The sequence below is a fragment of the Colobus angolensis genome, unplaced genomic scaffold (genome assembly GCF_000951035.1).
Source record: "Colobus angolensis palliatus isolate OR3802 unplaced genomic scaffold, Cang.pa_1.0 Scaffold271, whole genome shotgun sequence".
Taxonomy (NCBI): Eukaryota; Metazoa; Chordata; class Mammalia; order Primates; family Cercopithecidae; genus Colobus; species Colobus angolensis.
Genome location: NW_012115944.1, coordinates 659,862 through 676,625, shown reverse-complemented (window position 1 = coordinate 676,625; position 16,764 = coordinate 659,862). Strand labels below are relative to the sequence as shown.

At 44.5% G+C, this 16,764-nt stretch overlaps 1 protein-coding gene and 1 long non-coding RNA gene across 5 annotated transcripts in view; one reads left to right on the top strand and one right to left on the bottom strand.

The window, feature by feature from the left end:
• Positions 1 to 16,764, top strand: part of MARCH10 (membrane-associated ring finger (C3HC4) 10, E3 ubiquitin protein ligase) — a 116,693-nt gene that overhangs the window by 84,668 nt on the left and 15,261 nt on the right. For all 4 annotated transcript variants that reach the window (XM_011947917.1, XM_011947916.1, XM_011947918.1 and 1 more), the window contains 2 exons: positions 6,997 to 7,163; positions 9,813 to 9,922. In XM_011947917.1, the coding sequence (XP_011803307.1) occupies positions 6,997 to 7,163; positions 9,813 to 9,922 (277 nt within the window). The remainder of the gene's footprint in view (positions 1 to 6,996; positions 7,164 to 9,812; positions 9,923 to 16,764) is intronic.
• LOC105515953 overlaps positions 1 to 16,764 on the bottom strand; it is a 33,431-nt gene that overhangs the window by 6,308 nt on the left and 10,359 nt on the right. The gene's annotated exons all lie outside the window — the stretch shown is intronic.

Below are 16,764 nucleotides of genomic sequence, written 5' to 3'. Positions count from 1 at the left end.
ATTGCATTTAATCTATAGAATATTCTGGGAGAATTGACATCTTTGCGATATTGACTTTTTCTTTGATAAACATGGAATATCTCTACTTTTGTTTGTGTCTTCTTTAATGTCTTTCAGTATAGTTTTGTGGTTTTCTTCATAAAAGTCATTTATTTATCCCTTGGTTCTTTTATTTGTTGTTGTTTGCTATTGAAACAGTATTTTAAATTCTAATTTTAACTCTTTGTTGCTAAGATGTAGAAATCCAACTGACTATATGTTTTCTCTGTATTTTTGCCAAAATACAAAATAATTTTAACTGTGAAAAATATTAGTAGTTTGATTTCTTTCCAAACCCTATGCTTTTTAATCCTTTTCTCATCTTACAGTGTTACGTCAATTTTTTTGAGGGCTGTTTGTATTAAATGTGTCTATTATGATTTGATCAGTCTCCTTTTTTGAGTACATCCATAATTAATTACTTAGAAAAACTTCCTAAATGTGTAACTACTGATGAAAGGAACGCAGAGTCTTCAGTTCTTAATGTATACTGTCAAATTGTGCTTCAGGAAAGTTCTACACGTTAGCAATTTCACCACCACCTTATGAGGGTCCTCTTTCTCCATGCCCTTTCCAGTTCCAGGAATGTCTATGCTTTTTAATGTTTGTCATTAGGAATTCTTGGCTGGGCACAGTGGCTCACTCCTGTAATCTCAGCACTTTGGAAGGCTGAAACCCCGTCTCTACTAAAAATACAAAAATTAGCTGGGCGTGGTGGCGCACACCAGTGGTCACAGCTACTTGGGAGGTTGAAGTGGGAGAATCTCTTGAACCCAGGAGGCAGAGGTTGCAGTGAGCTGAGATGGCCCTACTGCACTCCAGCCTGGGCAACAGAGCGAGACTCCATCTCAAAAAAAAAGTAATTCTTTGTCAAATATTTTACAGATACTTTTTTACTTTTCCCATTTTATTTACTTTACATTTTATGTATATATTTTTGATGTAGTGGAATTTTAACATTACTTACAATCAAGTCTGTCAGTATTTTCCTATACTGCTTTCGCATTTGGTGCCATGCTTACAAACTCCAGTGCTCACTCAGACATCCACAATTATTTTTGTCTAGTATCATTACATTCTCCTTTCATATATCATAGTAGTTAGAAACATGGGTTTTGCTGTCTTATGGTTCTAGATTTCATTCCTGATTCTACCAACTATTAGCTGTATGATTCTGGCAGGTTCCTTCACTGCTTTTTTTTTTTTTTTTTTTGAGACGGAGTCTTGCTCTATTGCCCAGGCTGAAGTCAGTGGCACGATCTTGGCTCACTGCAAGCTCCACCTCCTGGGTTCAAGCGATTCTCCTGCCTCAGCCTCCCGAGTAGCTGAGATTACAGGTGCCCACCACCATGCACAGCTAATTTTTGTATTTTTAGTAGAGACAGAGTTTCATCATATTGGACAGGCTGGTCTCGAACTCCTGACCTTGTGATCCATCCGCCTCAGCCTCCCAAAGTGCTGGGATTATAGGCGTGAGCCACCGCGCCCAACCAGTTTCCTTCATTTCTAAAAATCTGTTTTTCCATCCAGAAAATAGAAATAGCAATGTATACTCCTCAAAGAACAGTGAAAACTAAATGAGGTTTTAAACACTTATGTGTGTCATAGACTATCCAGCATACAGTAGGCACTTAATATATGGTAGCTATACTTAAATTCATATGGAATATATTTTGGTGTATGGTATTAGATGGGATTCTAAGGTCTTTTTAAAAACGTTTATCCCATTAATCCACAATCATTCCATCCTTTCCTTACTAATTTGAAATGCTTTCTTTGGCATACACTATCCTTATCAGTCTGTTTTTGGACTTTCACTTCTGTTCTATTAATCTGCCTGAAATGTTCCATCAATTATACACATTTATTGTTGATTTATGGTTTGGTTTTTTTTTTTTTTTTTTTTTTTAAGACGAAGTATCACTCTGTCACCCAGGCTGGAGTGCAGTGATGCGATCTTGGCTCACTGCAACCTCCACCACTCCACCACTCCACCACTCAGGTTCAAGCGATTCTCCTGCCTCAGCCTCCTGAGTAGCTGGGATTACAGGCAGGCGCCACCTCACCCGGATAATTTTTGTATTTTTAGTAGAGACGGAGTTTCACCATGTTGGTCAGGCTGGTCTCAAACCCATGACTTCATGATCTTCCCGCCTCGGCCTCCCAAAGTGCTGGGATTGCGGGCATGAGCCACCGCACCTGGCTGATTTATGGTTTTTAAAAAATATTTGACGGCTGGGCGTGATGTCTCATGCCATTAACCCCAGTGCTTGGAGAGGCCAAGGTGGGAGGATCACCTGGGGCCAGGAGTTCAAGACCAGCCTGGACAACATGGCAATACCCTATCTCTACAAAAAAATACGTATTTTCTGGGTGTAATGACACATGTTTGTAGTCCCAGCTACTCTAGAGGCTGAGGCAGGAGGATCCCTTGAGCCCAGAAGGTCAAGTCTATAGTGAGCTATGATCACTGCACTCTAGACTGGGTGACAAAGTGAGAACCTGTCTCTAAAAATATATATATGTGTATACATATATATTTCTATATATACACATCTAGATTAAATATTTTTAGTATAATTATATATAATAAATACATATCATCTATATATAAATATAAAATCTCTTTGTTACCCTCTTTTCAAAATTTTTTATTGCCCATCCTAATTATATTATGATCTCAGAAAATATAAACAGTATTTTTTGTGCCCTAATACATATTCAATACTTATAAATATGCTATGGCATTAGAAAAGGTTGTACATTCCCTCTTCTCTCTTTGTTGGCATATATATATAAAATACATATGTTAAAATCCTTCAGGCCAGGCACGGTGGCTCACACCTATAATCCCAACCCTTTGAGAGGCCAAGGTGGGCAGATTCCTTGAGCTCAGTAATTCGACACCACCCTGGGCAACATGGCAAAAGCCCGTCTCTACAAAAAATAAAAATAAAAAAATAGCTGGGGGTGGTGGCATGTGCCTGTGGTCCCGGCTACTTGAGAGGCTGAGGTGGGAGGATCACGTGAGCCCAGGAGGCGGCAGAGGCTTCAGTGAGCCAAGATCTTGCCGCTGCACTCCGGCCTGGACAACAGAGTGAGACCCTGTCTCAAAAACAAACAAACAAACAAAAAACCCTTTATACTTTATTCTTTTCCATTGAGTTTGTCAATTTCTAAAAGAGATTGATTAAAATCCCCCAGTATGATTTGGATTTGCCCATTCTCCTTTGCATGTATAAGAATTTTGCTTTTATTTTGTGCATTAAAGCTCATGGCTGATCTCTTCTTGGTGGATCGATCAATATCTAGCTTTAGACTTTTAGCCTGAATTATATTTTGTCCATTAATATTGTTTCACCTGGAATTTTTTATTTTGTTAATCACATTTTTTTAAATCCCCAGAAATCCTCCTTATCTCTCGTTGTTCCTTTACATAGCAGCTGCCAATAGCCTCTGAATCCTCCTGAGAATTTCCTCCTCCCTTCATTAAACAATTCATTTCCTCTAGAGTCAGCTGACTTATTTTCCTTGTCCCCTCTCATTCATGCTGGTGGTTTCCACATGTGACAGCTGGCCCCCAGTTGTTTTATGAAGGAAGGAATGGGTGGTTTAGTAGAGAGAGGTGGCCAGCATGCTGTCCCCAGCAATTGTGTGCTTTTTCTCCTGAGATCCACTTTCCTGAATGGGAGGTTTTTGTGTAATTGAATGTCATTCATGAACTTTTTGAAAAACTTTGACCTGTGGCCAGGCGCGGTGGCTCACTCCCCACAGTCCCAGTACTTTGGGAGGCTGAGACAGGATTGCTTGAGGCCAGAGCTTTGAAACAAGTCCTGGCAACACAGGAGACCCTGTTTCTAAGAAAAAATCAGCCGGGTGTGGTGGCGTGCACCTGTGGTCACAGCTACTTGGAAGGCTGAGGTGGGAGGATCAATTGAACACAGGAGCTCGAGGTTGCAGTGAGCTCTGATTGCCACTGGGCATCAGAGTGAGACCTGTCTCTAACAAAACAAAAACTTTGACCTGTATGGAGAGTTCCCTTTCTTTGGAATACAATGACAGAATGTTCCCCTGGGAGAGGCACTGTGCTGCCTGCATCACAGGGTATCTGAAAGTGGGCAGCAGCTGGTCCCCTCGTGCTGAAGCAGTTCTTGAGTTCGTACCCTCCCATCCCCTGCATTGGTGCAGCCAAGCCTGGAATTTCCCTGGGTCTGCCCTTCCCTTCTCAATGCTTCTGTGAGAATGCCTTGGTTTGCCATTTCCTTTCCTCTAGTCAATATCATCATATCTTCATCAACTTTCCAAGAATTCCTCATTATTTCTGGCCTGCTTGTTTTCCAGCACTATTGTGGATTCATTCTATTTAATTTTCTTTTTTTGTCTTTTTAAGAGATTTGTGTGGGAAAGGAGACTGATGGGGGTGCTTAGCCTGCTATCTTGAGCTAATCCTAAAAGCAGTCTCAATTCTGTAAAACAATATGTGCACAGAAGTAATACCAGAGGCTAGTACACCAAACAATATTTTTTTCTTTTCTTTTTTTGAGACAAGGTCTCGCTGTGTTGCCCAGGCTGGGCTTGAACTCCTGAGCTCAAGTCATCCTCCTGCCTCAGCTTCCCAAAGTGCTAGGATTACAGGTGTGAGCCACTGTTCCCAGCCAGACTCAACTATTAACAAGCAGTTACTTTGGGGTATTGATTTTATGCTTGATTCTCCTTTTCTTTTCTGTGCTTTTCTGTCTCTTCCTCACTTTTATTTGTTAAAAAAAAAAATTTTTTTTTTGCAAAGTAAGGTAGCCAGTGGATCCCCACTTATACCTTTGAGAAGATGGAGGACCTTAAGTTAAAAGTCAGATATTTATCAACCATAACAAGTTCACCATAGAGCCTTTCCTCCTCCTGTTGAGATCAGTGATCTTCAGACCTGCATGACCATCTTAACATTCAGGTTTCTGGACCCCAGATACTGAACCAGAACCTCTAAGGGTGGAGCCCAGGAATCTGTAAAATCTCTACCGGTGAACCCGATGGTCATTTATTTTCTATTGGAAACCACTGATTTAGAGCACTTGTTTCCAAATGCAAATCCCTCGTACTTACCTAAATTAAAAATCTTCTAGGCCAGGTGCTGTGGCTCACGCCTGTAATCCCAGCACTTTGCGAGACCAAGGCAGGCGGATCACCTGAGGTCAAGGGTTCGAGACCAGCCTGGCCAAAATGGTGAAACCCTATCTCTACTAAAAATACAAAAATTAGCCTGGTGTAGTTGTGCATGCCTGTAATCCCAGCTACTCAGGAGGCTGAGGCAGGAGAATCGCTTGAAGCCGGCAGAGGTTGCAATGAGCTGAGATTGAGCCACTGCACTCCAGCCTGGGTGACAGAGCAAGACTCCATCTCAAAACAAACAACAATAACAACAACAAAATAATCTTCTACCACTTTTCTGCCTACCTTCTCAAACTTTCAAGGTCTCCCTCTAGTTTATCTTCACCAGTTGGAGCACTCACTCCCATGTACACGTGTTCTTCCTAATTACTTATGAAAATATGGAAACTATGTTGAAATGTATTAAAGTCTAAATGTTGAAAATGTCTAAGTTATTGAGAATGTCCATAATGGAAAACTATAATTCTGCCCCTTTACACTGAGCTGCTCTTTCATAGGGAAAAAGGTCTGTCAAGACACTGAGTATAGATTTCTACATCCAGAGAAATGTCCATTTCTTCCTCTTTTGATTTTAGTCCCTAGCCAGTTTCTTTTCCTTGACCAGACGGCCCCAGTCCTGCGAGGACTCTAAAGAGAATAGCCTTAGGCTTCTTAAAACCTCCCAACATAAACATCGACCAGCTATTCTTCACTCACCATTTATTAGACACAAATATCTTTACTTACATTTTCATGAGTTCTTATCTGCATCAGATTCCAGCTGCTTACATTCTGGAATGCTGACATCATTTGTTGGCATGTGTGGTGTTATTCGGGAGCTTGTGTCCAGGTTTATTGGTTCATCATTCACCTAAACCAACATCTATTAAGTGAACTCTGTGTGCAACACCTTGCCAGACACTAGATGTACTTTACAATTTGCAGAACAGGTTCCTCATCATCATGCACAGCCAGCCTGGCCACAACCCTGGGAAGCAGGTGGCAGTGGCGTTATCACCATGACCCTCATTGTACATAGCCCCAGTATACATTGTACAGGAGACAGGGTCTTGGGAAGATTAAGGAACTTATCCAATGTCACACAACTGACAAGTTTCAGAGGCTGGCCTCAAACCCAGGCCCCCTGACCACGAATCCTATGCACTCACCAGTATGCCACCCCCACCAACTTCCTATGGCAGGGAGAGGGGCTCCTGGCCTTGACTGCAGTTTGGAAATGATTCTGTAGCCATATCCCTTTACCTCTTGATTTATGGTGGCCGTGCTGGTCTTCCAGGTCAGCTCACATGTACCAACAATTGCAAAGAAGCCTGTTACAAGAATCTGTGCCTCGGCCAGGCCCAGTGGCTCACACCTATAATCGCAGCACTTTGGGAGGCCAAGGCTTGTGGATCACTTCAGCCCAGGAGTTCAAGACCAGTCTGGGCAACATAGTGAGACTACATCTCTACAAAATAATTTTTAAAATAGCCAGGTGTGGTGGCATGCACCTGTAATCCCAGCTTCTTGGGAGGCTGAAGTGGGAGGATCACCTGAGCCTGAGGAGGTTGAGGCTGCAGTGGGCCAAGATTGTGCCACTGCACTCCGGCCTGGGCAACAGAGTGAGACTCTGTTTCAAAAAAAAAAAAAGAGAATTTGTGCCTTTATTATTAAAAACCATCTCAGTAGGGTCAGAGGGGGCAGTGGGTGAGTGCCAGGAGCCCTCTTCCCTTACTGCCAATCCCCTGGGAACTGGTATTTGTAGAAACTGCAAACATGTAGCCTCCTGGTCACGAGGGCTTGTTTTCCATTTAGTCTCCTGGAGGAGGACTCCGAGGAGGAGGGAGACTTGTGTCGCATCTGTCAGATAGCCGGGGGTTCCCCAAGCAACCCCCTCCTGGAGCCTTGTGGCTGTGTGGGAAGCCTGCAGTTTGTTCATCAAGAGTGCCTGAGAAAGTGGCTGAAAGTGAAAATAACGTCAGGTAGGTGGGGAAGGAAGTGCAGCGAACGTGCCACGACAGGTAATTAACACGCGGTGTGGGCCTCGGAGCCTTGTCATCGGCTCACTCTCCTCTGCAGAACAGCGACTCAGGGACACGTGGCTGAGCTCTGGATTCTTGCTCATAAAAACTGTCTTTATGGGAGGGAGTTGTGTTTTTTTATTTGTTTGTTTGTTTTTTGTTTTTTGCTATTTTTTTAATCTGAGAAAATACTTCTGGAAACAAATACTATTGAATTCTACCTCTGCTTGAGGCTTGAGCAGAGATGCTAAGATGGCCTCTCAGGAGGAAGGAAACAGAAGAAGGGGGTCAGTGGTGGAAGCTCAGCAGACACACAGTAGCCACGCCCAGCTAGCAGACACCCAGCAAAATACTTCAGAAGGTCCCTCATGAGAGACCCCCAGCATACGCATGCTACTTCCTTTTATTTGGGGGGTCACCTAAGAAACTAAACAAAGCTGCCTTTTAGCAATAGGGGTAAGAGCATTGATCTGATTGTCTAGAACCATATGAGATAAATTCCCATGTGCGGATTTTGTCAGCTCCCTAGCATCTTATAACTGGGTGTGCAGCCCCTTCTCAACTCCCTGAGCAGGTTATAACCTAAATACAACCACATCGGTAGGTCAGCTGTAGTTTTCTGGGCAAAGAACAGAAGATTTCTTTAAAGCATGGCTTTAGGAATGAGATCAACTTTAACCAAAAAAAAAAAAAAAAAAAAAGCATGGAACATCAGTGCAAAGAGCAAGTTGATCAGAAAATAGCTGTGGCTTCTTTCAGACACACCTCTCTGAAAACATATCACCCCACAGCCAGATCCTATTTCTCCCCCTCTTCCATATCCTTCTCCTTAGCCGTCACTATTCCAGGCTGCAGGGAGACTTAGAGCTTTATTCTATCCTCGAGATGTTGCCACGCCCCCTCACCAAGGACAGCACACCATGGAATCAGAATGAACGTGTGGTGTAATCATATTACTGTCTCATCCATGCAGCCCATTTTATGCAACTTCCCTGGCATCAGAAACGTAAGTCCACTGATCAAGAAGCTTAAATGCATATCCATATAATGAGCAAAGTATTCAGTCCTTCGGAGAGGGAAGAAACAAGTGGATTTTGGTTAACAACTCTGCCATGCAATCCTTTATCTTCCTAGAAATTTGGGCCAATTAACATCTAACACAGAAAAAGTTACCCATGAAACATGTCATGAAAATGCTGCTATGCTCATAAATGTCAATGCTTGTATGGGTGTGTTCAGTAGGATTCGATCGGAAGACACATGGGACATTCGGTAGCCTAAAGCGTTACTGAATGATGCTAAAAAAATAATAATAAAAATAAAGTCAAGCAAACAAAATGCAGAGAAGGGATTACTTACTGTTCATCCCTGCCCTTTGAAAGTCTCTGTTATTTACTGTTTCTTTATATCCCCAGTGGGGAAATAGAATGGGGGTATGAAATTGCACAAGCCCTGTTTTTAGCCCTGTTTTTACCAAACACATGCAGGTAACTAATAGGTCTTCTTTTTTTTTTTTTTTTTTTTGAGGCGGAGTCTCGCTCTGTCGCCCGGACTGGAGTGCAGTGGCCGGATCTCAGCTCACTGCAAGCTCTGCCTCCCGGGTTTATGCCATTCTCCTGCCTCAGCCTCCCGAGTAGCTGGGACTACAGGCGCCCGCCACCTCGCCCGGCTAGTTTTTGTATTTTTAGTAGAGACGGGGTTTCACCGTGTTAGCCAGGATGGTCTCGATCTCCTGACCTCGTGATCCGCCCGTCTCGGCCTCCCAAAGTGCTGGGATTACAGGCTTGAGGCACCGTGCCCGGCCAGGTCTTCTATTTTCTAATGCATAAAATAAACACCAGTACATCATTAGTCAAAAGCTGCAACTAAGGGGGGACAAAAAAAACCTGTCTGACAGAATGTTTGCTTAGACGTAACAGCCCAGTTCTGCATCTTCCACTTTCGCTTTGGGGAGCAGGATAAAAACGCTGATGTAGAATGCCTGTTTTTATAAAAACAGCAACAAAGGAAGCCTTCTCATATTTCTTTTCCCAGATGAGTCTGAGCTCAGGTTGATGAGCTGGCCGCAGGTACTCCTGTAACTAGCACCCACACCTGGCCCCTCTCGCTCCCTCACTGTTCTCAGGTGGGAATGTTACCTGGGCAGAAGCAAAGGCAGATTTTTAAGCCATTGATCGAGAATAGCTTCTACCATCTATTTTGGTCCTCACTAATTTATTTACTTGGACCTGTGTTGGGTCTGCAAGAAAAAAAAAGCCGAATATTCACTCTTTTTACAAACACCTGTGTTACAGACTCTTAGCCTCTCTGCAGCAATTCCAAGTTTATGAACCATCATGTTTATATTTAAATAGAAAGCAAGATCTGCTATTTACAAGTCATGGGAATTTCACTTCTATGAAGCTTGCATAATAGATGACTACAGAGGAAATTTTTCAGCTCTCAGATTCAAGGTCATTTTCTACAGAAGATGGCTGGCTTTAAAGGAAGGTCACTTAAGCTCAGAATTCATAACACACACAAGGTCACTCTCCAAGTATCACCTGTCCAAAGTGCTAACACAAACAGACCCATGGTTATATGTACATATAATTCTTTATCTAATTTAAGGAGCAGATCTTGGTGCCGTGAAGACCTGTGAGATGTGTAAGCAAGGCCTGCTGGTTGACCTGGGTGACTTTAACATGATTGAGTCCTACCAGAAGCACCAGCAATCTCAGGTAAGAAATGTGGCCACTCTGCCTCCACGGGCTAAAGTATGTTGGGGGGCAGGGCGAGAAGACATTCCCTTTTCTCCCTGATCTAAGAAATGTAGAAGGTCTCTGCTGGCAGGAGTCTGACAAGATCCATTTAGCTTACTTCTCTAAGAAGACCTGCCACTAAATTGGAGTATTAGAGAGCTGAAGAGCCTTTTTGTTTTTTTGAGATGGAGTCTCACTCTGTCGCCCAGGCTGGAGTACAGTGGTGCAATCTCGGCTCACTGCAACCTCCGCCTCCCGGGTTCAAGCGATTCTCCTACCTCAGCTTCCCGAGTAGCTGGGATTACAGGCGTGTGCCACCACGCCCAGCTAATTTTTGTATTTTTAGTAGAGATGGGGTTTCTCCATGTTGCCCAGCCTAGTCTCGAACTCCTGACCTCAAGTGATCTGCCTGCTTCCACCTCCCAGAGTGCTACGATTACAGGCGTGCGTCACTGCACCTGGCCGAGAGTTGGAAGTCTTATTTGTCCCGGGTTGAGTTTGCCCTGCTGTTGGGGACAAAAGCAAGACGCATCAGTGGGCAACTGGACACAGAGAAATACCCAAAAATTCTGGCAAGCTCCACACCCACATTTGCAGAAGTAATTTAATAACAAGAGAGAAAAAAAAAAATCAGGGTCTTGGAGGAAATGGCCCCTAATTTAAATATCAAGTAGCCCTGTGATAAGAAGGAACTGCTTTACCTAGGACTAATAAACATGAGGTAAATGCCTACTGGCTGATCTTTACCACCTAGTGAATTAACTTGCCTAGGGTATTTGGACTGCATTTCTAATATTGTAAAAAAGTTAGTTACCCTCAGGTGGGAAGTTGATTTATGCCTGAGATAACAGTTAATCACCCAATTCTCAGGCAAACAGTCTTCCATTTAGAGCTGTTAGGCTGGTACAAAAGTAACTGCAGTTTTGCCACTTTCGTTGGCAATATCCACAATTACTTCTGCACCAACCTAATACTATTTGGTTCAGTATAGAAGTCACAAGCCACTTGTGGCTAATGAACAGGTGGCTTGTTCTAATCAACATATCCTGTAAGTGTCACATACACACCAAATTTCAAAGACACAGTACCAAAAAAATACACAGGGTAATATATCACCTAATTTTAAACACACACCAAGTTTCAAAGACTTAGTACACTTTCTAGTTCAGTATGTAAAGAAGTTGAAGTTGTCACTTCGTTTTAGCAACAAGTAAAAAGCTGAATAACGTGCAAAATCAACAACCCTTCTTAGATCCATAAGAGAAGTGAGGTCACAGAGCAAATCACTGCCACTAAAATTGGAGAGACAGGGAGATAGAATCACTAATCCCAGCACTTTGGGAGGTCAAGGTGGGCAGATCACTTGAGGTCAGAAGTTTGAGGCCAGCTTGGCCAACACAGCGAAACCCCATCTCTACTAAAAATACAAAAATTAGCTGGGTGTGGTGGCGCATGCCTGTAATCCCAGCTACTCAGGAGGCTGAGGCTTGAGAATCACTTGAACCTGGGAGGCGGAGGTTGCAGTGAGCCGAGATCGCACCATTGCACTCCAGCCTGGGCGACAGAGTGAGACTCCATCTCAAAAAAACAAAAACAAAAACAAAACAAAACAAAAAAACGAATCACAACTTACCGGAGCAGAGACTCCTGAGCAGAAAGCTCTGTGGAAACCAGCGCTGGACAAGTAACCTTAAGCTGTAATTAATGAACTGCTGGAGGCTCAGTGCAGACAAGTCTGAGAGTCAAAAACTCCAGGGGAACCCCGTCATGGGGGTATCCCCACCCTTTGGTGAGGTTTCTCTCCAGGAGTGCAACCGGGAGCTTACAGTGAATAGCAGAGAAAAATTCCTTCATGCTTCCAGCAGGCGGAGGGGGAAAGTAACCATTTTGGGATAAGCCAGAGCTTTCTGTTCTTCCTAACAAAGTTTGCCCTCAGGAAAAACTATTTAACCAGAGCCTAACCTTTGGAGGTTTTATCAGAGCCCCATACCTAACTGGAAGAAGGGAAATACTCAACTGCAGCCCTCTCCAGCCATCTTGTCCCACCTAAGGTGGGAGGGGGAGGATAGAGAAACTGAGAGGCACTTGTGAAGTTCACAGTCCAGAGGCACAGGCTCACTCAGACTGGGACCTAGAATCTCAAAGGACTCTAGAACACTTCCCCTCTCCCCACACCTCACCACCACACGGCTAACAACCCATTTATAGCACTTCCTTTTACCCAGTACGTCACGTCTGGTTACCCAGAACAAATTACAAGGCGTACTCAAAGGTGAAAAGCACAGTTTGAAGAAACAGAGCAAACACTAGAACCAGACTCAGATATGGCAGGGATGTTGGAATTACCAGCCCAGGAATGTAAAACACTATGATTAATATGCTAAGAACTGTAACAGGTAAAGTAGACAGCACTCAAGAACAGATGGGCAGTGTACACAGAAGGATGGAAATTCTTAGAAAGAAAAAGAAATCATAGACATGAAAAACACTAACAAATGAAGAATGCCTTTGATGGGCTTATTAGTAGACTGGATACAACTGAGGAAAGAATCTTTGGCTGGGCGTGGTGGCTCATGCCTGTAATCCCAGCACTTTGGGAGGCCAAGATGGGTGGATCACAAGGTCAGGAGATGGAGACCATCCTGGCTAATATGGTGAAACCCCGTCTCTACTAAAACATAGAAAAAACTAGCCGGGCGTGGTGGTGGGCGCCTGTAGTCCCAGCTACTCAGGAGACTGAGGCAGGAGAATGGCATGAACCTGGGAGGCAGAGCTTGCCGTGAGCCAAGATCGCGCCACTGCACTCCAGCCTGGGCAACAGAGCAAGACTCTGTCTCAAAAAAAAAAAAAAAAGAATCTTTGAGCTTAAGGCTATCCCAATAGAAACTGGCCAAAATGGAAAAACAGAACAAAGATTGGGAAAAAAAGAAAAGAAAACACAGCAGGATATGCAAGAACTTATGAGACAACTATCCAAAAGGTGCCATAGACACACCATGGGAATACCTAGAAGGAGAATAAAGAGAGAAAGGAACAGAGAAATATTTGAAGCAATAATGATTGAGAATTTCCCCCAAATTAATGTCAGACACCAAATCACAAATCCAGGAAGCTCAGAGAACACCAAACAAGATAAATGCAAAACCCCATCACCATGCCATATCATATTTAAAATGGAAAAAAAAAAATCAAAGATAAAGAAAAAAATCCTGTAAGAGGCCAGAGGGGAAAAACACCTTCCCTAAAGAGGAGTAAAGATAAGAATGACATCTGACTTCCCAGAAAGCAAGAAGAGAGAGAAACAAAATATTTAAAGTGTTAAAAGAAAAAACTGAACAACCTAGACTTCTGTACCCTGCAAAATTATCCTTCAAGAGCATAGGAGAAATAAAGATTTTCTCAGGCAAATACTTAATGCCAAAAAAAGTAAAATATCAAAAAAAAAAGTGTAAAAATTACATATGGAAATGATCATTTGAAAATATTAGGTTAACAAATTATATTGTTAAAATTTCACCAGTTTCTTTTTACTTCTTTAATGTGGCTACTAGAAATTTTAAAATTACATCTGCGATGTGTGTTTGTACCTCTGAGCGTATTCTGTTGGATGGGGCTGATCTGGAAGGTGATTTCCACATTATAAGCAGTCAATAAATATTGACCAGACCTTTTTTTTGGCCAACATTTTGACAGTTAAGTCAAAATGATTTGTGTGAGTCTGGGCAATTCTGCAGTTTCCTTGTTTAAATTTTTAAGGGTGTAGACCAAAGAACAAAATACTGACAAGAATGAAGGATACTTGAAGAGTTCAATGAGTAAGTTAGGGCATAATGCCACAGCAGCATTATAGAGGTTAGGCATCAGGAGGTCAGAGAAAGAACAAGAAAAAAGAGAAAAGAAGACAGGAAGAGAAGGGAGGGCAGGGAAGGGGAGAGGAGAAGGGCTTTTTGAGAAATAAATAGTGTTTTGAGGCCTGAAGGTCTCACATCACTGCATCATAACCACCAGGCACTAAGATCTGAGACGATAAACAGAGCGACTCACATTCCTGGACGCTGAGCATGGGGGAGGCGAAATATTGAAAGAAACCAGAACCTCTCAGTGCCTGAGGTCAGGTGCCAGCCAGGGCGCCGACAGGTTCATCTCAAGAAATAGATCATTTTGGGCAATGGAGGCTGCCGAATCTCCTGAGGAGGACGTGTTCACGTGAGGATGGGTCGCCCAGAATACTATCTATCAGAGCAATCTACAGACATCACAAACACCATGCAGCCCAGGGCAATGCCTTGTCTAGAAAAGACCCCTTTTGGCCCCAAGCCTTTCCACATGGTTCTCCCTCTGCCAAGCTGCTGCCACCATCTAATGTCCTTTATCAATGGTATTTATAGAACTGACCCAGCAGCAGTGCATTTTTCCATCTGTACTAAGATATGTGCACTCATGTAGTCTGAGGCCACGTGTCCCCCTGAAAAGCCTACCAGCTTTAAGATCTCAATCTAAACCCTACTCTCTTCCCCAGAGTGGCCTCATGACCTTGAGGAAACTATGGCAACTCTCTGGACCTCAGCTCTCTCATCTGTAGAAGATGAGAGATGTTAACTCACACCTCACAGGTTTGGATGTAGGAAGACTTGAGTACATCACCTCATAGACAGAGTGTGTGCAGAGAAGGCTCCACGCATGAGAACTGTCAGATTACAGCTGTAGAGATGCTCAACTAACTTGGCGCTCAGGGGAGAAAGCTAAGTGCACCAATGACTGGCCTCGAGTCCATCAGTGATGGACCAACCCATCTGGGTCACATCCATATCCTCGGCCCCACCGCAGCCTCCGAGTTGAGATAACTGGCTACAAGCACCTTCTAGAACGAACTATAACAGTAATTGTATCAGCCAGGATCTGGTTGGAAGAGATGGTGGCACACTCAAAAGGGGCAAGTGAGGAAGGCAGCAGGGAAGGGGAAATGTGGGCAGCAAAAGAAAGCAGCAAGGAATGAGGAGGTGTCCTGGCACTAGCAGTGTGGCCAGGATCATGAGTGCTGTAGCTAAGGGACAGCCACCAGCAGCCTGTGGCCTTCAGCAGAAGACAGCAACCACTGTCACACCACACCCAGCAGGGAGGGACTGGGGAAGAGACCCAGCTTCTCCCTCCTCCGCCCTCGGGTCTTCTGCCGGGGCCTCCCGTGTGCCAAACCCAGTGGGATGCCAGAGGGCAGGGGAGCCCGGCTGGGGAAAGCCCTGGGGCTGACCCCTGGGCCACAGGGCAGGAGGGGCACGAATCCACAGGGGAAACAGAAAGCATCCAGCACAGTCATCGCTCCACGTGGAAGCAGGAATGATTTTAAATTTGTTCCAGTGAGAACTTCACAGGCCATCAGAGCCTTTTGGAAATGCCCGCATTATCATCCCAGGTGGCAACTAGGCTGCCAGGCCCGCCCTGTGGGGAGAGCAGGGCCATAGCACGGACAGCTGCTCTCTGACGGCAGCTGAGGGCTCACACCTCACTGCAGTCCCGACTGTCCCCATGACCTGCTGGGAATTCATAGTGCCTGTCTGCTCACAGCCTGGGCGAAACCCCAGACCCCAGGGGGACTCACTTGGGCGAATTCTGAAGCTCACCATGGATAAAGACTGAAGCAACTGTTGTTGAACACAAAGATATCTACAATATCACTGAACCTCAGCTCATCCCCGAGGCGCAGCGAGCCCACTGAGGGGACAAGCCCTGCTGCGGGGGGCCGTCAGTCTGGCCTTGGAGGTGACATGGACACCTGTGCCTTGTGTGCCTGGTCCCTCCCCCTCGCTCCCAAACCTGGCTCACCAGGGCCTCCTGGCCACCCCCCACATTTTGTTCTTGGCAAATGGGTTCCCTTCCGGAGAAGGGGCACCATTTCTACGTGTACAAGTCTAGACATGTACCAAGAAAAGGGCCAAACCAAAAGAAACCGAGAACTGGCTTCAGCTCAGCCTGGTTCTCACTTGACCTCAAACTAACTGACTAGTGAATGGACTGTTTTTCTTATATATTTTCCCACTTAGAAAATTTTTTTGTTTTTTTGCTTTTGTTTAATTACAAAAACCATACAAAAATTTCTTCTAATTTACCACCCAAAATGACAACTTCTAACATTTAGCTGCAGGTCGTTTTTTCTATTAAAATGGTGATACCCAGGCCCAACCCAGGTCTAACCCCAGCTCTGGGATGGGGCCAGGGTCCTTCCTGGGTTCAAGGGATCCTCCTGCCTCAGCCTCCTAAGTAGCTGGGTCCACAGGTGTGTGCCACCACACCCTGCTTTTTTTTTTTCTTTGAGAAATGGGGTCTGTCTCACTTTGTTGCCCAGGCTGGTCTCAAAATCTGGGCTCAAGTGATCTTCCCACCTTGGCCTCCCTCCCAAAGTGCTGGGATTATAGGTGTGAGCCACCACACCCAGCCAGTTTAACTAACTTTTCAAATACTTATTAACACCTGCTGCCTGTGAGCTACTGTGCTGGAAATGCTGCCGGTGCCCAAGACCTGGAGGGGGTACAACCAGCAGCAAAGACTGGAGTGAGCGATCCCTGCAGGTGGAGGTCAAAACGAGGACGGGGCAGGCCGCCGGGGGAACAGCTGTGGGGCTCCAACTTGCTCTCTGAACCAGAGAAGGCCCTTCTGAAGAAGAGATGTTTAAAAGTGGAAGGAAAGAGAGGAGCGGGCCTTCTGTCCACCAGGCCTTGGAGTGAAGTCTGTGACATCTGGGATGGACGCCTCACCTGGGACCTGAGCACAGATAAGAGCGTGGCCTTTAGTTGCCCGGTCAGCACTGTCGGTGGCCTCTGAGGGTG